The 15,868-nt window shown below is 38.2% G+C and overlaps 1 protein-coding gene across 2 annotated transcripts; it reads right to left on the reverse strand.

The window, feature by feature from the left end:
- Nucleotides 1-737: 737 nt before the first annotated feature.
- On the reverse strand, nucleotides 738-14,969 carry katnb1 (katanin p80 (WD repeat containing) subunit B 1). 2 transcript variants are annotated; one of them, XM_083558162.1, is made up of 20 exons: nucleotides 14,797-14,969; nucleotides 13,059-13,120; nucleotides 12,700-12,830; nucleotides 12,460-12,577; nucleotides 11,171-11,271; nucleotides 11,030-11,071; nucleotides 8,407-8,490; nucleotides 8,186-8,301; nucleotides 6,974-7,042; nucleotides 6,650-6,800; nucleotides 5,092-5,273; nucleotides 4,739-4,878; nucleotides 4,549-4,599; nucleotides 4,398-4,450; nucleotides 4,139-4,318; nucleotides 3,898-4,047; nucleotides 3,718-3,794; nucleotides 1,967-2,041; nucleotides 1,319-1,435; nucleotides 738-1,196 (listed from the first exon to the last, which is right to left on the reverse strand). In XM_083558162.1, coding segments are annotated over exons 1-20 (2,037 nt in total). In that variant the 5' UTR covers nucleotides 14,799-14,969; the 3' UTR covers nucleotides 738-1,060. The 2 variants fall into 2 exon arrangements, with proteins under 2 accessions (XP_083414288.1, XP_083414289.1); XM_083558163.1 differs by having other exon boundaries at nucleotides 13,059-13,112; nucleotides 14,793-14,969.
- Between the last annotated feature and the right edge of the window lie 899 nt (nucleotides 14,970-15,868).

The raw sequence follows: 15,868 nt of genomic DNA on the forward strand, positions 1-15,868 counted from the left end.
GGGGGTGTGTCCAAAATTCGTGGGTGACCACCGTATAACAAAACCCTGCATCACAGACAGAATCTCATATAGTAAGAATAAATCAACAAGTCTCCTTTCGCTGCAGCCACAGCATACATCATCTCTAGCAGAAGCATCAATATTAACCTTATAAAATGATTTTTTTTGCGTTTTGCATTTTTTCAGTGCATTACAGTTTTTCTAGACATCTGAATTGAGGGCAAATGGTGTGATTTTAGGGAAATTCTATGGAAAAGAAAACAAAAAAGCTGAAATGGTTCATGAAAAAGCTGAACAGATGTTCCTCATGATGTCCAGCGTTGAAGTCCTGAATATATTTCGAGCTAGTGCAGTTTGCTACAGATGCGGTTTGTGAGCTCTGACTAGTGCGCTCTCTAACCATCCGATTCAAGGACGTTAAAATGCCGAGTTTATTGTCCGCCTGCTTGGTTAAAGCAACATGGATTTTAAGCTATTGGTGCCTGCTTTCTAAAGTTCTCGGCTGATACCATTTTTTTTTGCTGCTTCAAAAAGAGAGAAATGCTATGAAATTAAGCGAATAGACTATTGGGAATATTTGAATATCTATTCATGGACAAAATTAAATGTAATGTAAAAAATTAAATGTAAGTCAGTGATTCTGATAGACCAGAAGAGAAGACCTTACTGGCCCTGACGGACCGCCACTTCCATACGAACAGCTTCTGCAGAGGAAATGTAAATGAAAAAATAAGAAATAAATACAAAACATTGTATTTATTTACAAATTAGACAAATGGATAGATGCAATTTATTTGAAAAAGAAACAATACAAAAACTATGGAAAGAGATTCATTTATTAAACACAATCAGTTTTATAAATGAATATTTATTATAAAGTGTCTTTTCATGCAGCTCAGCAGCCCATATTCTGGACTTCCTTCTCAGTTACACCACAGTAAGTGCTTTGCCAAGTAAGAGCTTACTGAGACCAGTGTGCGTGTGTGCGTGTGTGTGTGCGTGTGCGTGTGCGTGTGTGTGTGTGTGTGTGTTCTGAAGCTGTAAGGAAAGTGCTTCAGTGTTAAAAGTCCAGAGGGGCCATAAGCAGCTGCAGTTCTTTAAAAGTACTGCCATATCGTCCAACTTGCTCTGCACGGTTCTTCACTACATTGCTGAGGTTCTTCAGCTGCTTATAGCATGTCTTACACTTCTGAAGCCTGGAATTCAGGGAACAAGTATGCACACAGTCACATGCCAATTACATATCAGTGAATACAGTACTTTATATGTGACAGCTGTAACACTGTACGGTATTAATGTTCAGAAATGTTGCACGGACCTTTCCTCTCGTGTAATATCCACTCCGACAGAAGGGGGCGCTGTCAGTGAGTCTGAGATTATTGGCCAAAAACGCTTCAGAATTAACTTTAAAGACATGCATCCGGTCTGCACATAACTAGTGAGGAGAGAGACAAAGAAGGAAACAGAACATAAAACTGGGAACTACAGAATTATTAATAATGTGCATGAATTAAATAATAAAAATGTGCTCAAGTTATTACATATCACATCATCTGTTATTCAAATACTCTACTGCTGTTTTTGTACCAATTTTTTTAGCAATCTTAAAGATTACATGCTTATTTTCTCTCATTTCTCACATCAATTTACCAAAAAAAAGGTAAAAAACAAATCTGTTTTAATTCACATAAAGACATTTAGTTCCGGCCAACATCCACCTTGATACAAAGTACCTTTAAATAGGTAAAAAAAAATAGAAGAAACTGCTTGATTTCTCTCTGCTTCTGGTTAGTGAGGAAACTCCTCTGTTATACGCAGATAAATTTAATACAAGTGTAACAAAATGAACAGTCACCAATGGAAGCTGGTAGATTTTGGTCAAAAGCAAATTCTACAAATGTCAGCCTGAGCAGGGATTTCAGCCGAAGACCATCTGCTTAAGTCTCATATTTGCACGTTGACTCACCTTTCATATTTACTCTGTAGCAGCTCCTCAAGTTGGGGTAAGATGCACATGCACGTGTCTAGTTTCCAAAGTGACCTGAAGGTATTTAGATTTCAGATTTTAGTAGCAGATTCATTAAGTTCAGATTCTAATAGTTCAGAATTAATCACTACTGATGGGAAACTATTGGTAAAGATTTGTAACATCATTATATAACAAATCAGTGGTTAATTCTGATAAAGAAAATATAATAAGAAATCTATACTTAAATTAAAGCTCATTTATTTTAAACAAATATAAAAAGGCCAGAGGGCAGTCAATGGGAAAAAAGCAAGACATTTTTCATCTAAGAAAGAATCAATCAAGGACATGGCACAAGTAGTAAGCTTGTGGTCCTCACATTGTGCTCAGGGGTACGGTCACGCTGGAACATGCTGGTTTGTTCCATTTCTAGACCCATTGGGACACTGATCTTTCTCCTTCTCCTTTTAACTTCATAGTATGACCAAAAAACAAAAAGGTCGGCAAAATCTAAACAAAACCTTTGGAGGTTTGACATGAAAACCAGAATAGTTAGCCACAAAGGTAGTATGGAGAACAAGATGTAGGGTCGTGTAGGGCTGTTTTTCCTCAAAAGCATGATGGCACAATGGACTCCATGACGTACAAGCAGATTTAAAATGAAAACGTGTGTGCTACTGCCAAAAAACTACAACTGGGTCATAGTTGGACCTTCCAGCAAATCCAAACATCTAACTATGAACACAAAAAAGGTTTATATAAATCAGAGACTTAAGCTTTTGGCATGACCATTCTAATCCCCTGTCCCAAACTCAAATGAAAATCTGTTCAAGATCTAAAAAGATTTAAGAAATCAGTATCTTGTTATATATAACAGGAGAAGAATCAGTATCAGTATTATCATACTTAATAAGACTGTGAAACGGTTGTGGAACGTTTCTGATGCCTGAAAACCACAATCTCCCAGGAGCTAAAGTGGGAAGCCTGTATTGACTGTATTGCCATAAAGCTCAGCCAAATCCTTCATATGACACTGCAAACTGCAATATAAGCAGCGTTCTGAGTTCTACAGTCACAATAATAACCATCTTCACCACCTCAATAAGAACTGGAATTGGCTCCATGATTAATAACGAGCTGAACGTCTTATATAATCAGGTTGGCGAACTAATAGGAAAAAACCTGCCCTCTCTGAAGGACCTGCTCTACTCCAGTGTAGAAATTCAGGAGACAAGTGGATGATTTAGATCAAGGTGCGGGCAGACCAGGTGCAATCCACAGACGTTTCAAACCTCAAAAGAAATCTAATATTTATTTTACTTTTAATTTTCTCAGAATATGTGAGATTTCTTTTAAATTTCCAGTATGAGATTAAAATGTAGGTTTCATTGCAGTGGAGGTGTGTTTCATTGCACCCTAATGTTCAGACCTGATTCTGAAAGTTTTGCATGTTCTCCCCATGTTTATTTCTGGTTTCCTCCTACCTCCCAAAATGATGCTGATAGGTGGATTAACTACACTAAACTGCCCATAGGTGTAAATGAGGGTGTAAACATGTAGGATTCATTGCTTCCCTCTCAGGATCAAGTGGGTAGTAAAGATGAATGAAGATTTGATTGGGGTAACACTATATTTGTAAGTGTTTAATATTTGGTAAAGGTGGCAAACATTTTCTGAAGCTGACTGTCATATTAACTGATAATGTTGATGTGCAGTTTTTAAATCAATGTGGTTTGTATGTGAATGCTTACGGTTTCAGGTTGATCATATTTAGGATGTCCACCACAATGGACATATCATTCATGGACATTGCGGAATCAAGTGATATCTAAAACATGAAGCACAGTTTAAGAGCAAATCCAGACCAGTGCAAATTCTCTGTTTTTGTATATATTCTTGTGCATATTTATTAGAATTTTTAAAAGACTTACCTTGATGTCACCTCCAGCCCAGAAAGACCGTACCGTGTCAAGGTTCTTGTGTCTGCTAGTCAACATCACCAACATAGTGCCATGCCCTTTTCTGATCTGAACCAATGCCTCTTCGTCTGCTGCGACACTGCTCTCTCTGCCACGTCCAGGCTCATATAGACAAAAACATACAACTGACTTACAAAACAGAGAACTTTCATCTGTAAGACTTCTGTTACACAAAAACAGAAGAAACACTCACCTGTAAAATGTCCCCAATAATAAGGCTGAGTGGCTGAGCGTGTGTGGACGGACTAACGGCTAAACTGGGTTTGTCTTTGGATGTTGTGATGACATGCCTTGAGACTGATGTCGGTACCACGGAAACGGGTTGAGATTCGGCTGTGATCACTACTGTGGAGGAAACGTCTGGGACCTTCGGCTGCACAAATGCAGGCAGAATTATATTACATCACGGAGCTTTAAACTACATTTGCAGGCACAATGCTAAACGCACGTACTTGTTCAGGCGATGTAGCATTTTTGGCTGCAGAGGGCTTCGCCTGGATGCTTTCTGAAACAAACACACAACATTTTTTTAAACTGTAAAAGGAAACAGGGACTTTATCATGAACACAAAAATCAGTGAGTACAAATTGTACAGAGACTCACCATCCACAAGTGGTGAAGGGTAGGGTTCACTCCTTTTGGGAGGTGTTCGAGCTGAGCAAGAAATATCAGCCAGTGCAGGAGACAGAGAGACAGAGAAACAAAGAGAAGGTCGTAAAGACATAGAAAGTAAGCTTCATTGGTAGACAACACAGAAGTACAATGTAAAGTAAAACGTAGCACATGGTCTTACAGATGGCTTTGCGAGGCTGAAAGATCTCTATATAATCATCTGGATTTGTGATTTCTGCTTTGCTCTCCTCTTTACGTTCATCCTCGCTGCTAGGGCTACGCCTGTCCCCTGCAACACCCCTGTCGGCATTCTGCTTTATTCTGCATACAGAATACACGACACACACACACAACAAAAATAAGTTTTAGAATAGATGAATGAAAGCTACAATAAGCCAGACTCAGTATACTCAGTACACAAAAAAATTAAAGCCAAGTGTTTACTCATTACTGTGTTGTAGTTTTTTTTTTTTTTGCAATTAATAGCAGCATTTTAATTGATGATGTAACAATAAAAAGAGTATTGAAACGAACTTCTGCCTGCTGCAGGACGTGGTGGGTCGCTCATAGTTCCGCCGCAGTGATACACCTATTGGAATAGGTGCAGTTGTCGGCTTTCCGCCCGGAATCTGTTCTTGTGCAGCTCCTGATTTCTTCACTTGGTCCAGATCCACGACATACAAGCTCACGCTCATCTGGCTGCAGGACGCCCCGATCTAACAATGGCAAAGACGAATTAAATCTCTTTTAATGATTAGTATGAAAGAGAAGTTCAGTGACTAGTTAATTGCTTGCTTTGGTCATTGGTTAATAGAAACTGCACTTTAGTAACCGATTTAGTTTTATGATATTAGTTACCCAGCAAATTTATCCTAATAACTAACATTAATGTTAACTGACTGCCAGCAGACTATTTATCAGAGCAAAGACATATGTAATAATCGAAATGTAGCTAAGGTCAGTAATCAGTCATGCTGCTTAACTAGCTGCTAATTATCTGCACACTGTTTCAGTATATATATATTCTGCATTCTTAATTTGACAGTAGCCAAACTATTAACACATACTATAAAACCAATAGCAGGTCTTTAACTGGTTAAATTGTCTCTAGCAATCTTGCAACCTCGTGTTTGTTACAGGTTTTTAAGAGTCTGAAGTGTATTTTCAGGAACCTTAATGATACGCAAATCTTTTCAAATTTCCCATACACATTTGGGTCATCACTAATACATGCCAAGTCGTTACCAAGACATACATCTACATCCACCACAGCAAAAGGTTTCCAAGTTCCCACTCATCCTCTAATCTCAGACACATCAGGTCTAAAACTGTAAAGTTTATTTTGTGATAAATAAAAAACGTAAGAATTTATACTATCCTCATACATTTTTCTGAAACACCAAACTATAATCTTATTCATTCTTTCAGGAGTAAAAGCCCACCAGACTGAATCAAATAAAACCCACACGTGAATTGAATTAAAACTGCACCTATGTCCAACAAACATACTTAGTGACAACTGTACAGTCATACAGACAAAACAAAAATCAATTTCAGTCTCATTCCACAAACATTTCCTTTAAAACTTTTTAAAAAACATTTGAAAATGTTTTGAATATAAAAAAATCTTAATTCATGTGTAAAGACTTACTAATCATATTTGCAGATTCATAAATAATAATACAGTGGAACCCGGTTATCTCGCCCTCGGTTAACTCGACAACCCTATTAAGTTGACGTTTTTGAAGTGGTACCGCCAAATTCTCGCTTTTTTTAAGCATTTTTTTATCGGTTATGTCGACTTTTTTATGTCGCCGAACCCTGATATCTCGAGCACAAGGGGGGGGGTTATCTCGGTTATCTTGGTGCAGCCGCAGAAGAACTGATTGTATTGTATACTGGTGAATCTCTGCTGTTAGTTACTGCACATATGCCTTTTGTTGTTAAATGTTATGCGATAAACGTTTATCGTTTATCTCGATCATCGGTTACCTCGATGCTTTTTGGCGACCCCCTAGGACATCGACATAACCGGGTTCCACTATAATAATAATATAAATTCATAAATAATAGATTAGAGTTAGTTACTGACCATTTGACTGTTACAAATTGCAATGTCAACAACTTTGCCCCAGCCTACATGCACCACATCAAAACAGCAGTCTGGCTCCCAGCCATACACACGCAATGTGTCATCTGAGCCGCTGAATAAACAGCTACCATCAGGACTGAACAACACACACCTGAGAGAGAGAGAGAGAGAGAGAGAGAGAGAGAGAGAGAGAGAGAGAGAGAGAGAGAGTGAGAGAGAGAGAGAGAGAGAGAGTGAGAGAAATAAATGGTTTTATCAAATAGACTTTTAATTCAACTGCACATACTATACAAAATCATGACATCTCGAAATCTAGATAATAACCTTCCTGATGTTTCACCTTCTGATGAGCCAACCATTTTGAATTTCTCCAGATCCCATAACTTTATGGTCCTGCCAAAATCAAGCAAATATAAAGAAGTCAATTGAAATTGCATATACTGTACACTGATCAGACATAACATTATAACCAACTGCCTAATATTGTGTTAGTCCCCTTTTTGCTGCCAAAACACTTCTGACCTGTCGAGCATTACAGCATTAACTTCTTCAGCAATTACAATTACCAATGACCTGGTCACCACAGTAGAAGGAACAGTTCACCACTGTTCCTTCTTTGGACCACTTTTGGAAATCACAATTTGGCCCTTGTTAAACTCACTTAAATCCTTACACTTGCCTATTTTTCCTGCTTCTAACACGTCAACTTTGAGGGCAAAGACAGTGGAAGACAGTGAACAATGACTTTCTTGGTAGGCTACTGTTTAGATACAAGCCGTGTAACAGACACTGTCTTCCGTTAAAGCCTGTGTAAAGTTCATTAGTTTCAGTGTAGACAGGTGCGGCTTAATTATGTTCAATATAAAAATCTTTGTCAAATTCAGGCTTATATTTGGGTGCGCCTAATATTCTGGGAATTACGGTACATGAGAACAACATGCATCTGCTTTTTTTTTTAGGCTACTAATGATATATAAAAAATTGTGAAAATGTGAAGATTCTCTTTTTTCCTCCCCGACCAATAGCCAGGTTGGATTGTACTTGCCGATAATTGATTAATCAACCAATAGTTTTTAAATGGATACTTGTTTTGTTTTGTTTTGTTTAAAAAAAAATAATAAATAAACATAACACAATGTAATATTAGTACTGAACATTATTATAAAAAAAATAATTGAATAACAAAAAAAAAAACCTGAATCAGAAAAATGTGCTAAATGGGAAAAAAAGGAATATTTTAATTATATTAATCAATACTGAGTAAAATAAAACACGCATTCAAACTAAAACAAAAACAAACACTCCAAATAAATAAAAACAGTTACATCTGAAATGAATAAAAATAATAGAGACTGATCCCTTATTGAATAACGCAACACGGAAAAACTATCAGTATGAATTTTTGCCAAAAGCAGATTGTTCCAGCAATCAACTATTTTGGTTTCCACAAAATATGCTTTTAACAATTAACAATAAAATGTGCACAGTAAAATGTACCACACAGTACAGTCAACAACAAACAACAACAGTCACTACCTGTCAGCACTCCCTGAAGCCAGAAGGTACTCATTAGGGTGGAACTGGATGACGGAGACCGCTGAAGTGTGTGCTGTGAATTCGGTGATCATCTTCCCAGCTGTTAAATCCCACAGCTATAAACAATAAAAGCACACAAAGGAACCGAGCGAATGAGAATAGATATAAACAATACCCAGGTCTATAAGTGAAATCAAAGCATTTAAGAGATCAGTTCTTGCCTTGACTGTGCGATCGTCACTGGCTGAAGCGAGCCACTTTCCATCAGGGCTAAACGCCAGGCAGCGCACTGCTTGAGTATGACCCTGTGTAAAAAAGTACATTAAAATACTTTACTTAATACTGACAGAAGATCTTTGAAGTAAATTCATTCTGGCATCATTCTTATCTCTGTGTAAAAACCTAAAAAAATGGCCCCACAATATTTTCCATTAGGAAATGCACATTTGATAGACGAGTTGGGAAATAATCCTTATTTATAGACATGAGCACTAATATTGTTTAAGCTTTAGGGTGGGGGTTAAAGAATTATACAAGAATTACATTTCTGTCCGAACTGGCAATTATTGCCCATGTTTTCTTTACTTTGCTTGGGATTTACAGCTCATTTTAAAGAATTGAGAAACTGACGAGTAACCCAATAAGTCAACTGTGCAGTCTTTAGTCCCGGTGGCTTCTGTTGCCATTGAACATGTCATATCAAATGTTCTAATGTGAGCAATCTCACATGATTGCTTCCATTTAGCCACTGTTTCGAATCAAATAAGGGTTTCAAATATGGACAATAAATATAAATAGAGACATTCTTTTAGACAGAGCTAAATTTCACAGACATTTGCAGATGTCCTAAATCACTTCCACTTGCTGGTATCATCAGAAAGATCATTATTTGGGTTTAAAAAAGATTTCAATAAACTCCTAATGTTTAAAAAAAAAGACTAAAGTAGACTGTGCTTTTACTCTCCCTGCTTCAGGATCACAAGTGAGGAGGGTAATATCACAATCTGAAAAGTGCTATTAATCTAAAAAGTGCTAAAAATGACTAAATGGGTTCAAATGTATGATGCATGTATGTTTAGATGAGCCTGAGTAAGTGATTAAGTGTGTGTGTGTATGTATATGTGTGTGTGTGTGTATATATACAGTGAGGAAAATAAGTATTTGAACACCCTGCTATTTTGCAAGTTCTCCCACTTAGAAATCATGGAGGGGTCTGAAATTGTCATCGTAGGTGCATGTCCACTGTGAGAGACATAATCTAAAAAAAAAACCCTAGAAATCACAATGTATAATTTTTAAACTATTTATTTGTATGATACAGCTGCAAATAAGTATTTGAACACCTGTCTATCAGCTAGAATTCTGACCCTCAAAGACCTGTTAGTCTGCCTTTAAAATGTCCACCTCCACTACATTTATTATCCTAAATTAGATGCACCTGTTTAAGGTCGTTAGCTGCATAAAGACACCTGTCCACCCCATACAATCAGTAAGAATCCAACTACTAACATGGCCAAGACCAAAGAGCTGTCCAAAGACACTAGAGACAAAATTGTACACCTCCACAAGGCTGGAAAGGGCTACAGGGAAATTGCCAAGCAGCTTGGTGAAAAAAGGTCCACTGTTGGAGCAATCATTAGAAAATGGAAGAAGCTAAACATGACTGTTAATCTCCCTCAGACTGGAGCTCCATGCAAGAGCTCACCTCGTGGGGTCTCAATGATCCTAAGGAAGGTGAGAAATCAGCCCAGAACTACACGGGAGGAGCTGGTCAATGACCTGAAAAGAGCTGGGACCACCGTTTCCAAGGTTACTGTTGGTAATACACTAAGACATCATGGTTTGAAATCATGCATGGCACGAAAGGTTCCCCTGCTTAAACCAGCACATGTCCAGGCACGTCTTAAGTTTGCCAATGACCATTTGGATGATCCAGAGGAGTCATGGGAGAAAGTCATGTGGTCAGATGAGACCAAAATAGAACTTTTGGGTCATAATTCCACTAAACGTGTTTGGAGGAAGAAGAATGATGAGTACTATCCCAAGAACACCATCCCTACTGTGAAGCATGGGGGTGGTAGCATCATGCTTTGGGGGTGTTTTTCTGCACATGGGACAGGGCAACTGCACTGTATTAAGGAGAGGATGACCGGGGCCATGTATTGTGAGATTTTGGGGAACAACCTCCTTGCCTCAGTTAGAGCATTGAAGATGGGTCGAGGCTGGGTCTTCCAACATGACAATGACCCGAAGCACACAGCCAGGATAACCAAGGAGTGGCTCTGTAAGAAGCATATCAAGGTTCTGGCGTGGCCTCGCCAGTCTCCAGACCTAAACCCAATAGAGAATCTTTGGAGGGAGCTCAAACTCAGTGTTTCTCAGCGACAGGCCAGAAACCTGACTGATCTAGAGAAGATCTGTGTGGAGGAGTGGGCCAAATTCCCTCCTGCAGTGTGTGCAAACCTGGTGAAAAACTACAGGAAACGTTTGACCTCTGTAATTGCAAACAAAGGCTACTGTACCAAATATTAACATTGACTTTCTCAGGTGTTCAAATACTTATTTGCAGCTGTATCATACAAATAAATAGTTAAAAAAATCATATATTGTGATTTCTGGTTTTTTTTTTTAGATCATGTCTCTCACAGTGGACATGCACCTACGATGACAATTTCAGACCCCTCCATGATTTCTAAGTGGGAGAACTTGCAAAATAGCAGGGTGTTCAAATACTTATTTTCCTCACTGTATATAAGATTTTTTTCAATAAAAAATATCAGTCATCTAAGTTTATCTGTACTTTTTCTAAGAAGGAATTTCTGGTATTTCTTGTAGCTTACTTACCTTATATCTGAACACACACCCTTTTCTTCTCACATCCCATAACTATAAGAAACAAAATTAGCTAAAACCATTGATATTTATTGAAGGTTTTAAAATTCACAGCTGCGATAAATGGTGTAAAAGTGTGTATCTTCGTGTCACCTTAATGTTAGTATCCATAGAACCAGAGGCCAAGTATTCTCCAAACGGGTGAAAGTCTACACTGCAAATATTCGCCTTGTGCCCAGTCAGTGTCCGAAATACTACAAAATAAAACAGACAGACAGACAGACAGACAGACAAGACAGTAAAATGTAATGTTAAGTTCTATTAAAGTAAACAATTTCAAATGTTGTGATAATATATGCAAAATATGTTTGTTATGATGCATAACTATTTTTAAAAGATTTGAAAAAATATGACAATATTCAGACAATGATGCATATAAACAACAACAACATAGTTCTAACTGTCTTAATAAAAAATATTGAGCGTAATATGATTGTTTTTTGTTAATATCAGTGGCTATGTTTGACATGTTTAATATTAAGGGGTACCTGCCCCATGTGTCTATTGCCTACGGGGTCCGTGACCTAAAAAACCTTAAAGACCCCTGTCCTAGAGAGAATTTAAACTCCAAAAGTATTGGGATGCCTGACTTTTCCCTACACATGTGGTTCTTCACAAACGTTTAGCGCAAAGTTGGAGGCACACGGTTATATAGGATGTTTTTGAACGCGGTAGCATTAAATCTTCCCTTTACTTGAACTGGGGACCCCAACATGTTCCAGCATGCTACTGCCCCTTTGCACAAAGCCAGATTTTATATGGGTTGGGGTGAAAGCTCTTGAGTGTTCTGCTATAGAGCTCTGACCTCAACCCTATTGAACACCTTTGGCATGAACTGGAAAACTGACTGCACTCCAGGCCTCCTCACCTCTCCTACATCAGTACCTGACTTTACTAACACGCTCACAGCACAAATCACAAATCTCCACAAGTACTCTCCAAAATATAGTGGAAAATCTTCCCAGAAGAGTGGAGGTTATTAGAACAACAAATGGAGACTAAATGAGGAATGAGATGTTCACAAAAGCACATTCAAATCTTATGGTCATGTGTCCTGATAGAAATAGGTTTTGATCAAGGCATAAGCTGAACTGATAACTGAAAAAAAAACTTCATGATAAATAGCACTAGGAATGAACTTCAACAGTTTACTTGGTCAAAAAACTCTCTCTCTCTCTCTCTCTCTCTCTCTCTCTCTCTCTCTCCCTCTCCCTCTCCCTCTCCCTCTCTCTAATAATTATTTACCCATGGCTATGCGTGTTACACCATTTGAATGTACTCCACTTCCTGTTGTGTGTTGCTTCGCCTCCACATTCAATTAATTTGAAGCAGTATTCCTATTAGCGTAAACGTTCTCTCTGCATAAAACACACAAAACTCACTTTTTGCAGTTTCCAGGTCCCAGACCCGCAAAGATCCTGATTTAGAGCCAGCGACCACCTGCTCCTCCGAGTTACTGAACTGGACACATTCTACGGGGCTTGAGTGGCCTGTCAATTTCTACACATAAAAACACAACAATATCAGCAAACTGGAAATGACTGGAACAAATGAAGTTAATAGACCAATTTAGCATTTCCACTCTGGAATACAAACAAAAGGTGAGCTGACAGGATTCCTACCATAATGCAGTTTGGTTTGTTTACAGCCCAGATGTTGACATTGCAGTCCTCCCCTCCTGTTGCCAGCAAGCGACTTGATGATTTTCCCAACACCAGTGAAGACACGTTGCTTGGGTGGGCCACCACGTCTTCTAAAGCAGAAATTACAACAAGAGATCAATTCAGTTGTCGGGACAATTTTTATTTTCCAAATTCTGCCCCAGTCAGAAATTTTATTACAATATTATGAAATGCCCCTTTAACTATATTTCTAAACATGTAGTTTGACTGTTTAATTATTTAAACACATCAAAAACTAAAGAGAAACTGGCTGTTTAACTCTGAACAAGGACACAAAGAAAGCATTCGAAGGTACTCACGTAGTTTCCATGAAATTTTCTTGACATTGCACATGGCCATTGTCTGTACAACAGCTACCTTCCTGTAAGATCGAGAAATATATCAGACCAAAATTCAATGTGATCTCAGTGACTTTACTCGTGCCATGGTTGGGTTCAGATGAGCTGGTTGTCATTTCTTTTTTAAAAACTGTTGATCTTTCATTTCATTTTATAAAAAACAAAACTCCCCAGAATAATAAGAAAATCTGGACTGACCAAGTTTACAGCAAGTCTACAGTCAATTAAATAACCACTGACTACATTAATGCTCCACATTATTAATGGTTTACACTGATACTAGATATTATGTGGCTTGTTTCTCTACAGACTGTTATGTTAAAATCCTACTTAATGCTGTATGGGACCAAAACCATACAGAGGTTACAGGCGCCTCAAAACACACATCTGAACTGTACATAACACACACACACACACACACACACACACACACACACACACACACACACACACACACACACACACACAAACAAACTCACTCAACTGTGTGTTACTGAACTGTACAACCTGAACTCAACACACACTTTTTACTCATCTCAATCCATTCAACCACCATATTATATTTATATTTAATTATATTATACTGTTACATGTTGTTTCGCACCTCTCGACTGCTGCTTTAATTTATTATAGTTTGTTTAAAAGCCGTGTACACATTTCGTATCTGTGTATACTGTATGTTTGCACCTGACACCAAGACAGTTCCTAATACTGTAAATTGCTCTTTGCTGAACCTGGCAATAAAACCTTTTCTGATTCTGACTGAAGTCATGATTTCATGAATTGTGCTAAATGATTGGCTAACTTCAGAATTGCATGAATGAGGTGGTGATTCCATTGTAATGACCAATAAGTGTCTATTTATATGTGTGTGTAGTGGTGGGGATTATGAACTGAACTGAATAAAGTATAAAGTCTAAAGACCACTTTTTGACAGATGCCACTGTATTGAGATTAATATTCATTTTAACTGTTATTGTTTTTAATGCTATGGCTGACTGGTGTTTATACTGCACATGTATGAAAAATCTGAAGCACAACGACCCAGTTTTTTTACAGGTAATATGTTATTTGACAGGCAAGTGGTTATTTAACAGGCAAGTGGTTATTTAACAGGTAAGTGGTTATTTGACAGGTGATAAGTTATTTGACAGGTGATAAGTTATTTGACAGGTAAGTGGTTATTTGACAGGTAAGTGGTTATTTGACAGGTGATGAATTATTTGACAGGTAAGTGGTTATTTGACAGGTGATAAGTTATTTGACAGGTAAGTGGTTATTTGACAGGTGATAAGTTATTTGACAGGTGATAAGTTATTTGACAGGTGATAAGTTATTTGACAGGTAAGTGGTTATTTGACAGGTGATAAGTTATTTGACAGGTAAGTGGTTATTTGACAGGTGATAAGTTATTTGACAGGTAAGTGGTTATTTGACAGGTAAGTGGTTATTTGACAGGTGATAAGTTATTTGACAGGTGATAAGTTATTTGACAGGTGATAAGTTATTTGACAGGTAAGTGGTTATTTGACAGGTAAGTGGTTATTTGACAGGTAAGTGGTTATTTGACAGGTAAGTGGTTATTTGACAGGTAAATGGTTATTTGACAGGTAGTTTGCTGTCTGACAGGTAAGTTAGTGTAGCTAGTAGGCAAAATCCCAGCTAGGAACAAGTGGTTATTTTCTGCACATATACTTACATTAAAAAAAAAAAAAAAAAATGCACATTAATGGTGCACAGGTACTGCCCTGCTGTGAGCCTCTTGCCGGAATCCTACACTGTCCTTTTCAACCGAAACTCAGACAATTTCATTTACCGAGCGAACTTCACTGTTGCCTTGTTTTGTTTGTAGCAACTTAGCGCGTCCCAGTAACGCGGTCTCTGATTGGTTCCTCACCACACAGACGCGACCAATTAACTGCTCGAGTCAAGTGAAATGAAACGGAACTTACAGAAAGCCTCTTGTTGCACTCAGGAGGATTACGGGGACACACACGCTACAGGACAAAACACGACTTCAGTCCGCTGTGAAGAACACGTGAACAGCGGTCACAGCAGTTGCACAGCAGTTGCTTCGGAACGCTGTATCGGTGCTTGATTCGTCCCGCCAAAAACACGTGACCCATGCGTTGCAACGTCACACACAAAAACGTGACTCACCTCCTGGTACTAGGGATGGCCGATATGACTTATTTTTTTACTAATCCGATACACTTGCGAGATCGGTATAATCGAAATCTATACCAATACTCCTTTAAAAAATATTTTTTGTCAGGTTACTAACGTGCCTGGCCAATAACTAGCATGTCTGTGAGATAGTTAACTACATCTCATATAACTTACTCCGTTAAATATTGCCAAATATACTTCTATATATCAGATAACTAAATACCTGTCAAACAACTTGCTTGTCTAATTGGCAACATCCAAATTCCAAATTGTGACTTAATTTCTTTTCCTTCTTCTTCTTTCGGCTTCTCCCACTAGGGGTCGCCACAGCGGATCATCGTCTCCTCTACATCTGCCTCTTTCATCCAACTACCTGCATGTCTTCCCTCACCACATCCATGAACCCTCATCTTTGGCCTTCCTCTTTTCCTCCTTCCTGGCATCACCAACGAAAACCTTAACATCTTCAGCTCTGCTACCTCCAGCTCCATCTGCTGTCTTTTACTCAATGCCACTGTCTCTAAACCATACAACATCACAGGTCTCACCACAGTCCTATAAACTTTCCCTTTCACTTTCACAGATCACTCCTGCTATCACTC

Source organism: Silurus aristotelis, assembly GCF_946808225.1.
Source record: "Silurus aristotelis genome assembly, chromosome: 13".
Classification (NCBI taxonomy): domain Eukaryota; kingdom Metazoa; phylum Chordata; class Actinopteri; order Siluriformes; family Siluridae; genus Silurus; species Silurus aristotelis.

Bases quoted from the DNA above. Each gene is read 5' to 3' on its own strand.
- katnb1 (XM_083558162.1), bottom strand. The intron at 4,319-4,397 runs GTACGTGCGTTT...GCATTTGTGCAG, and splicing joins ATGCTACATCGCCTGAACAA to CCGAAGGTCCCAGACGTTTC. The intron at 4,048-4,138 runs GTGAGTGTTTCT...TGTCTATATGAG, and splicing joins TTATTGGGGACATTTTACAG to CCTGGACGTGGCAGAGAGAG.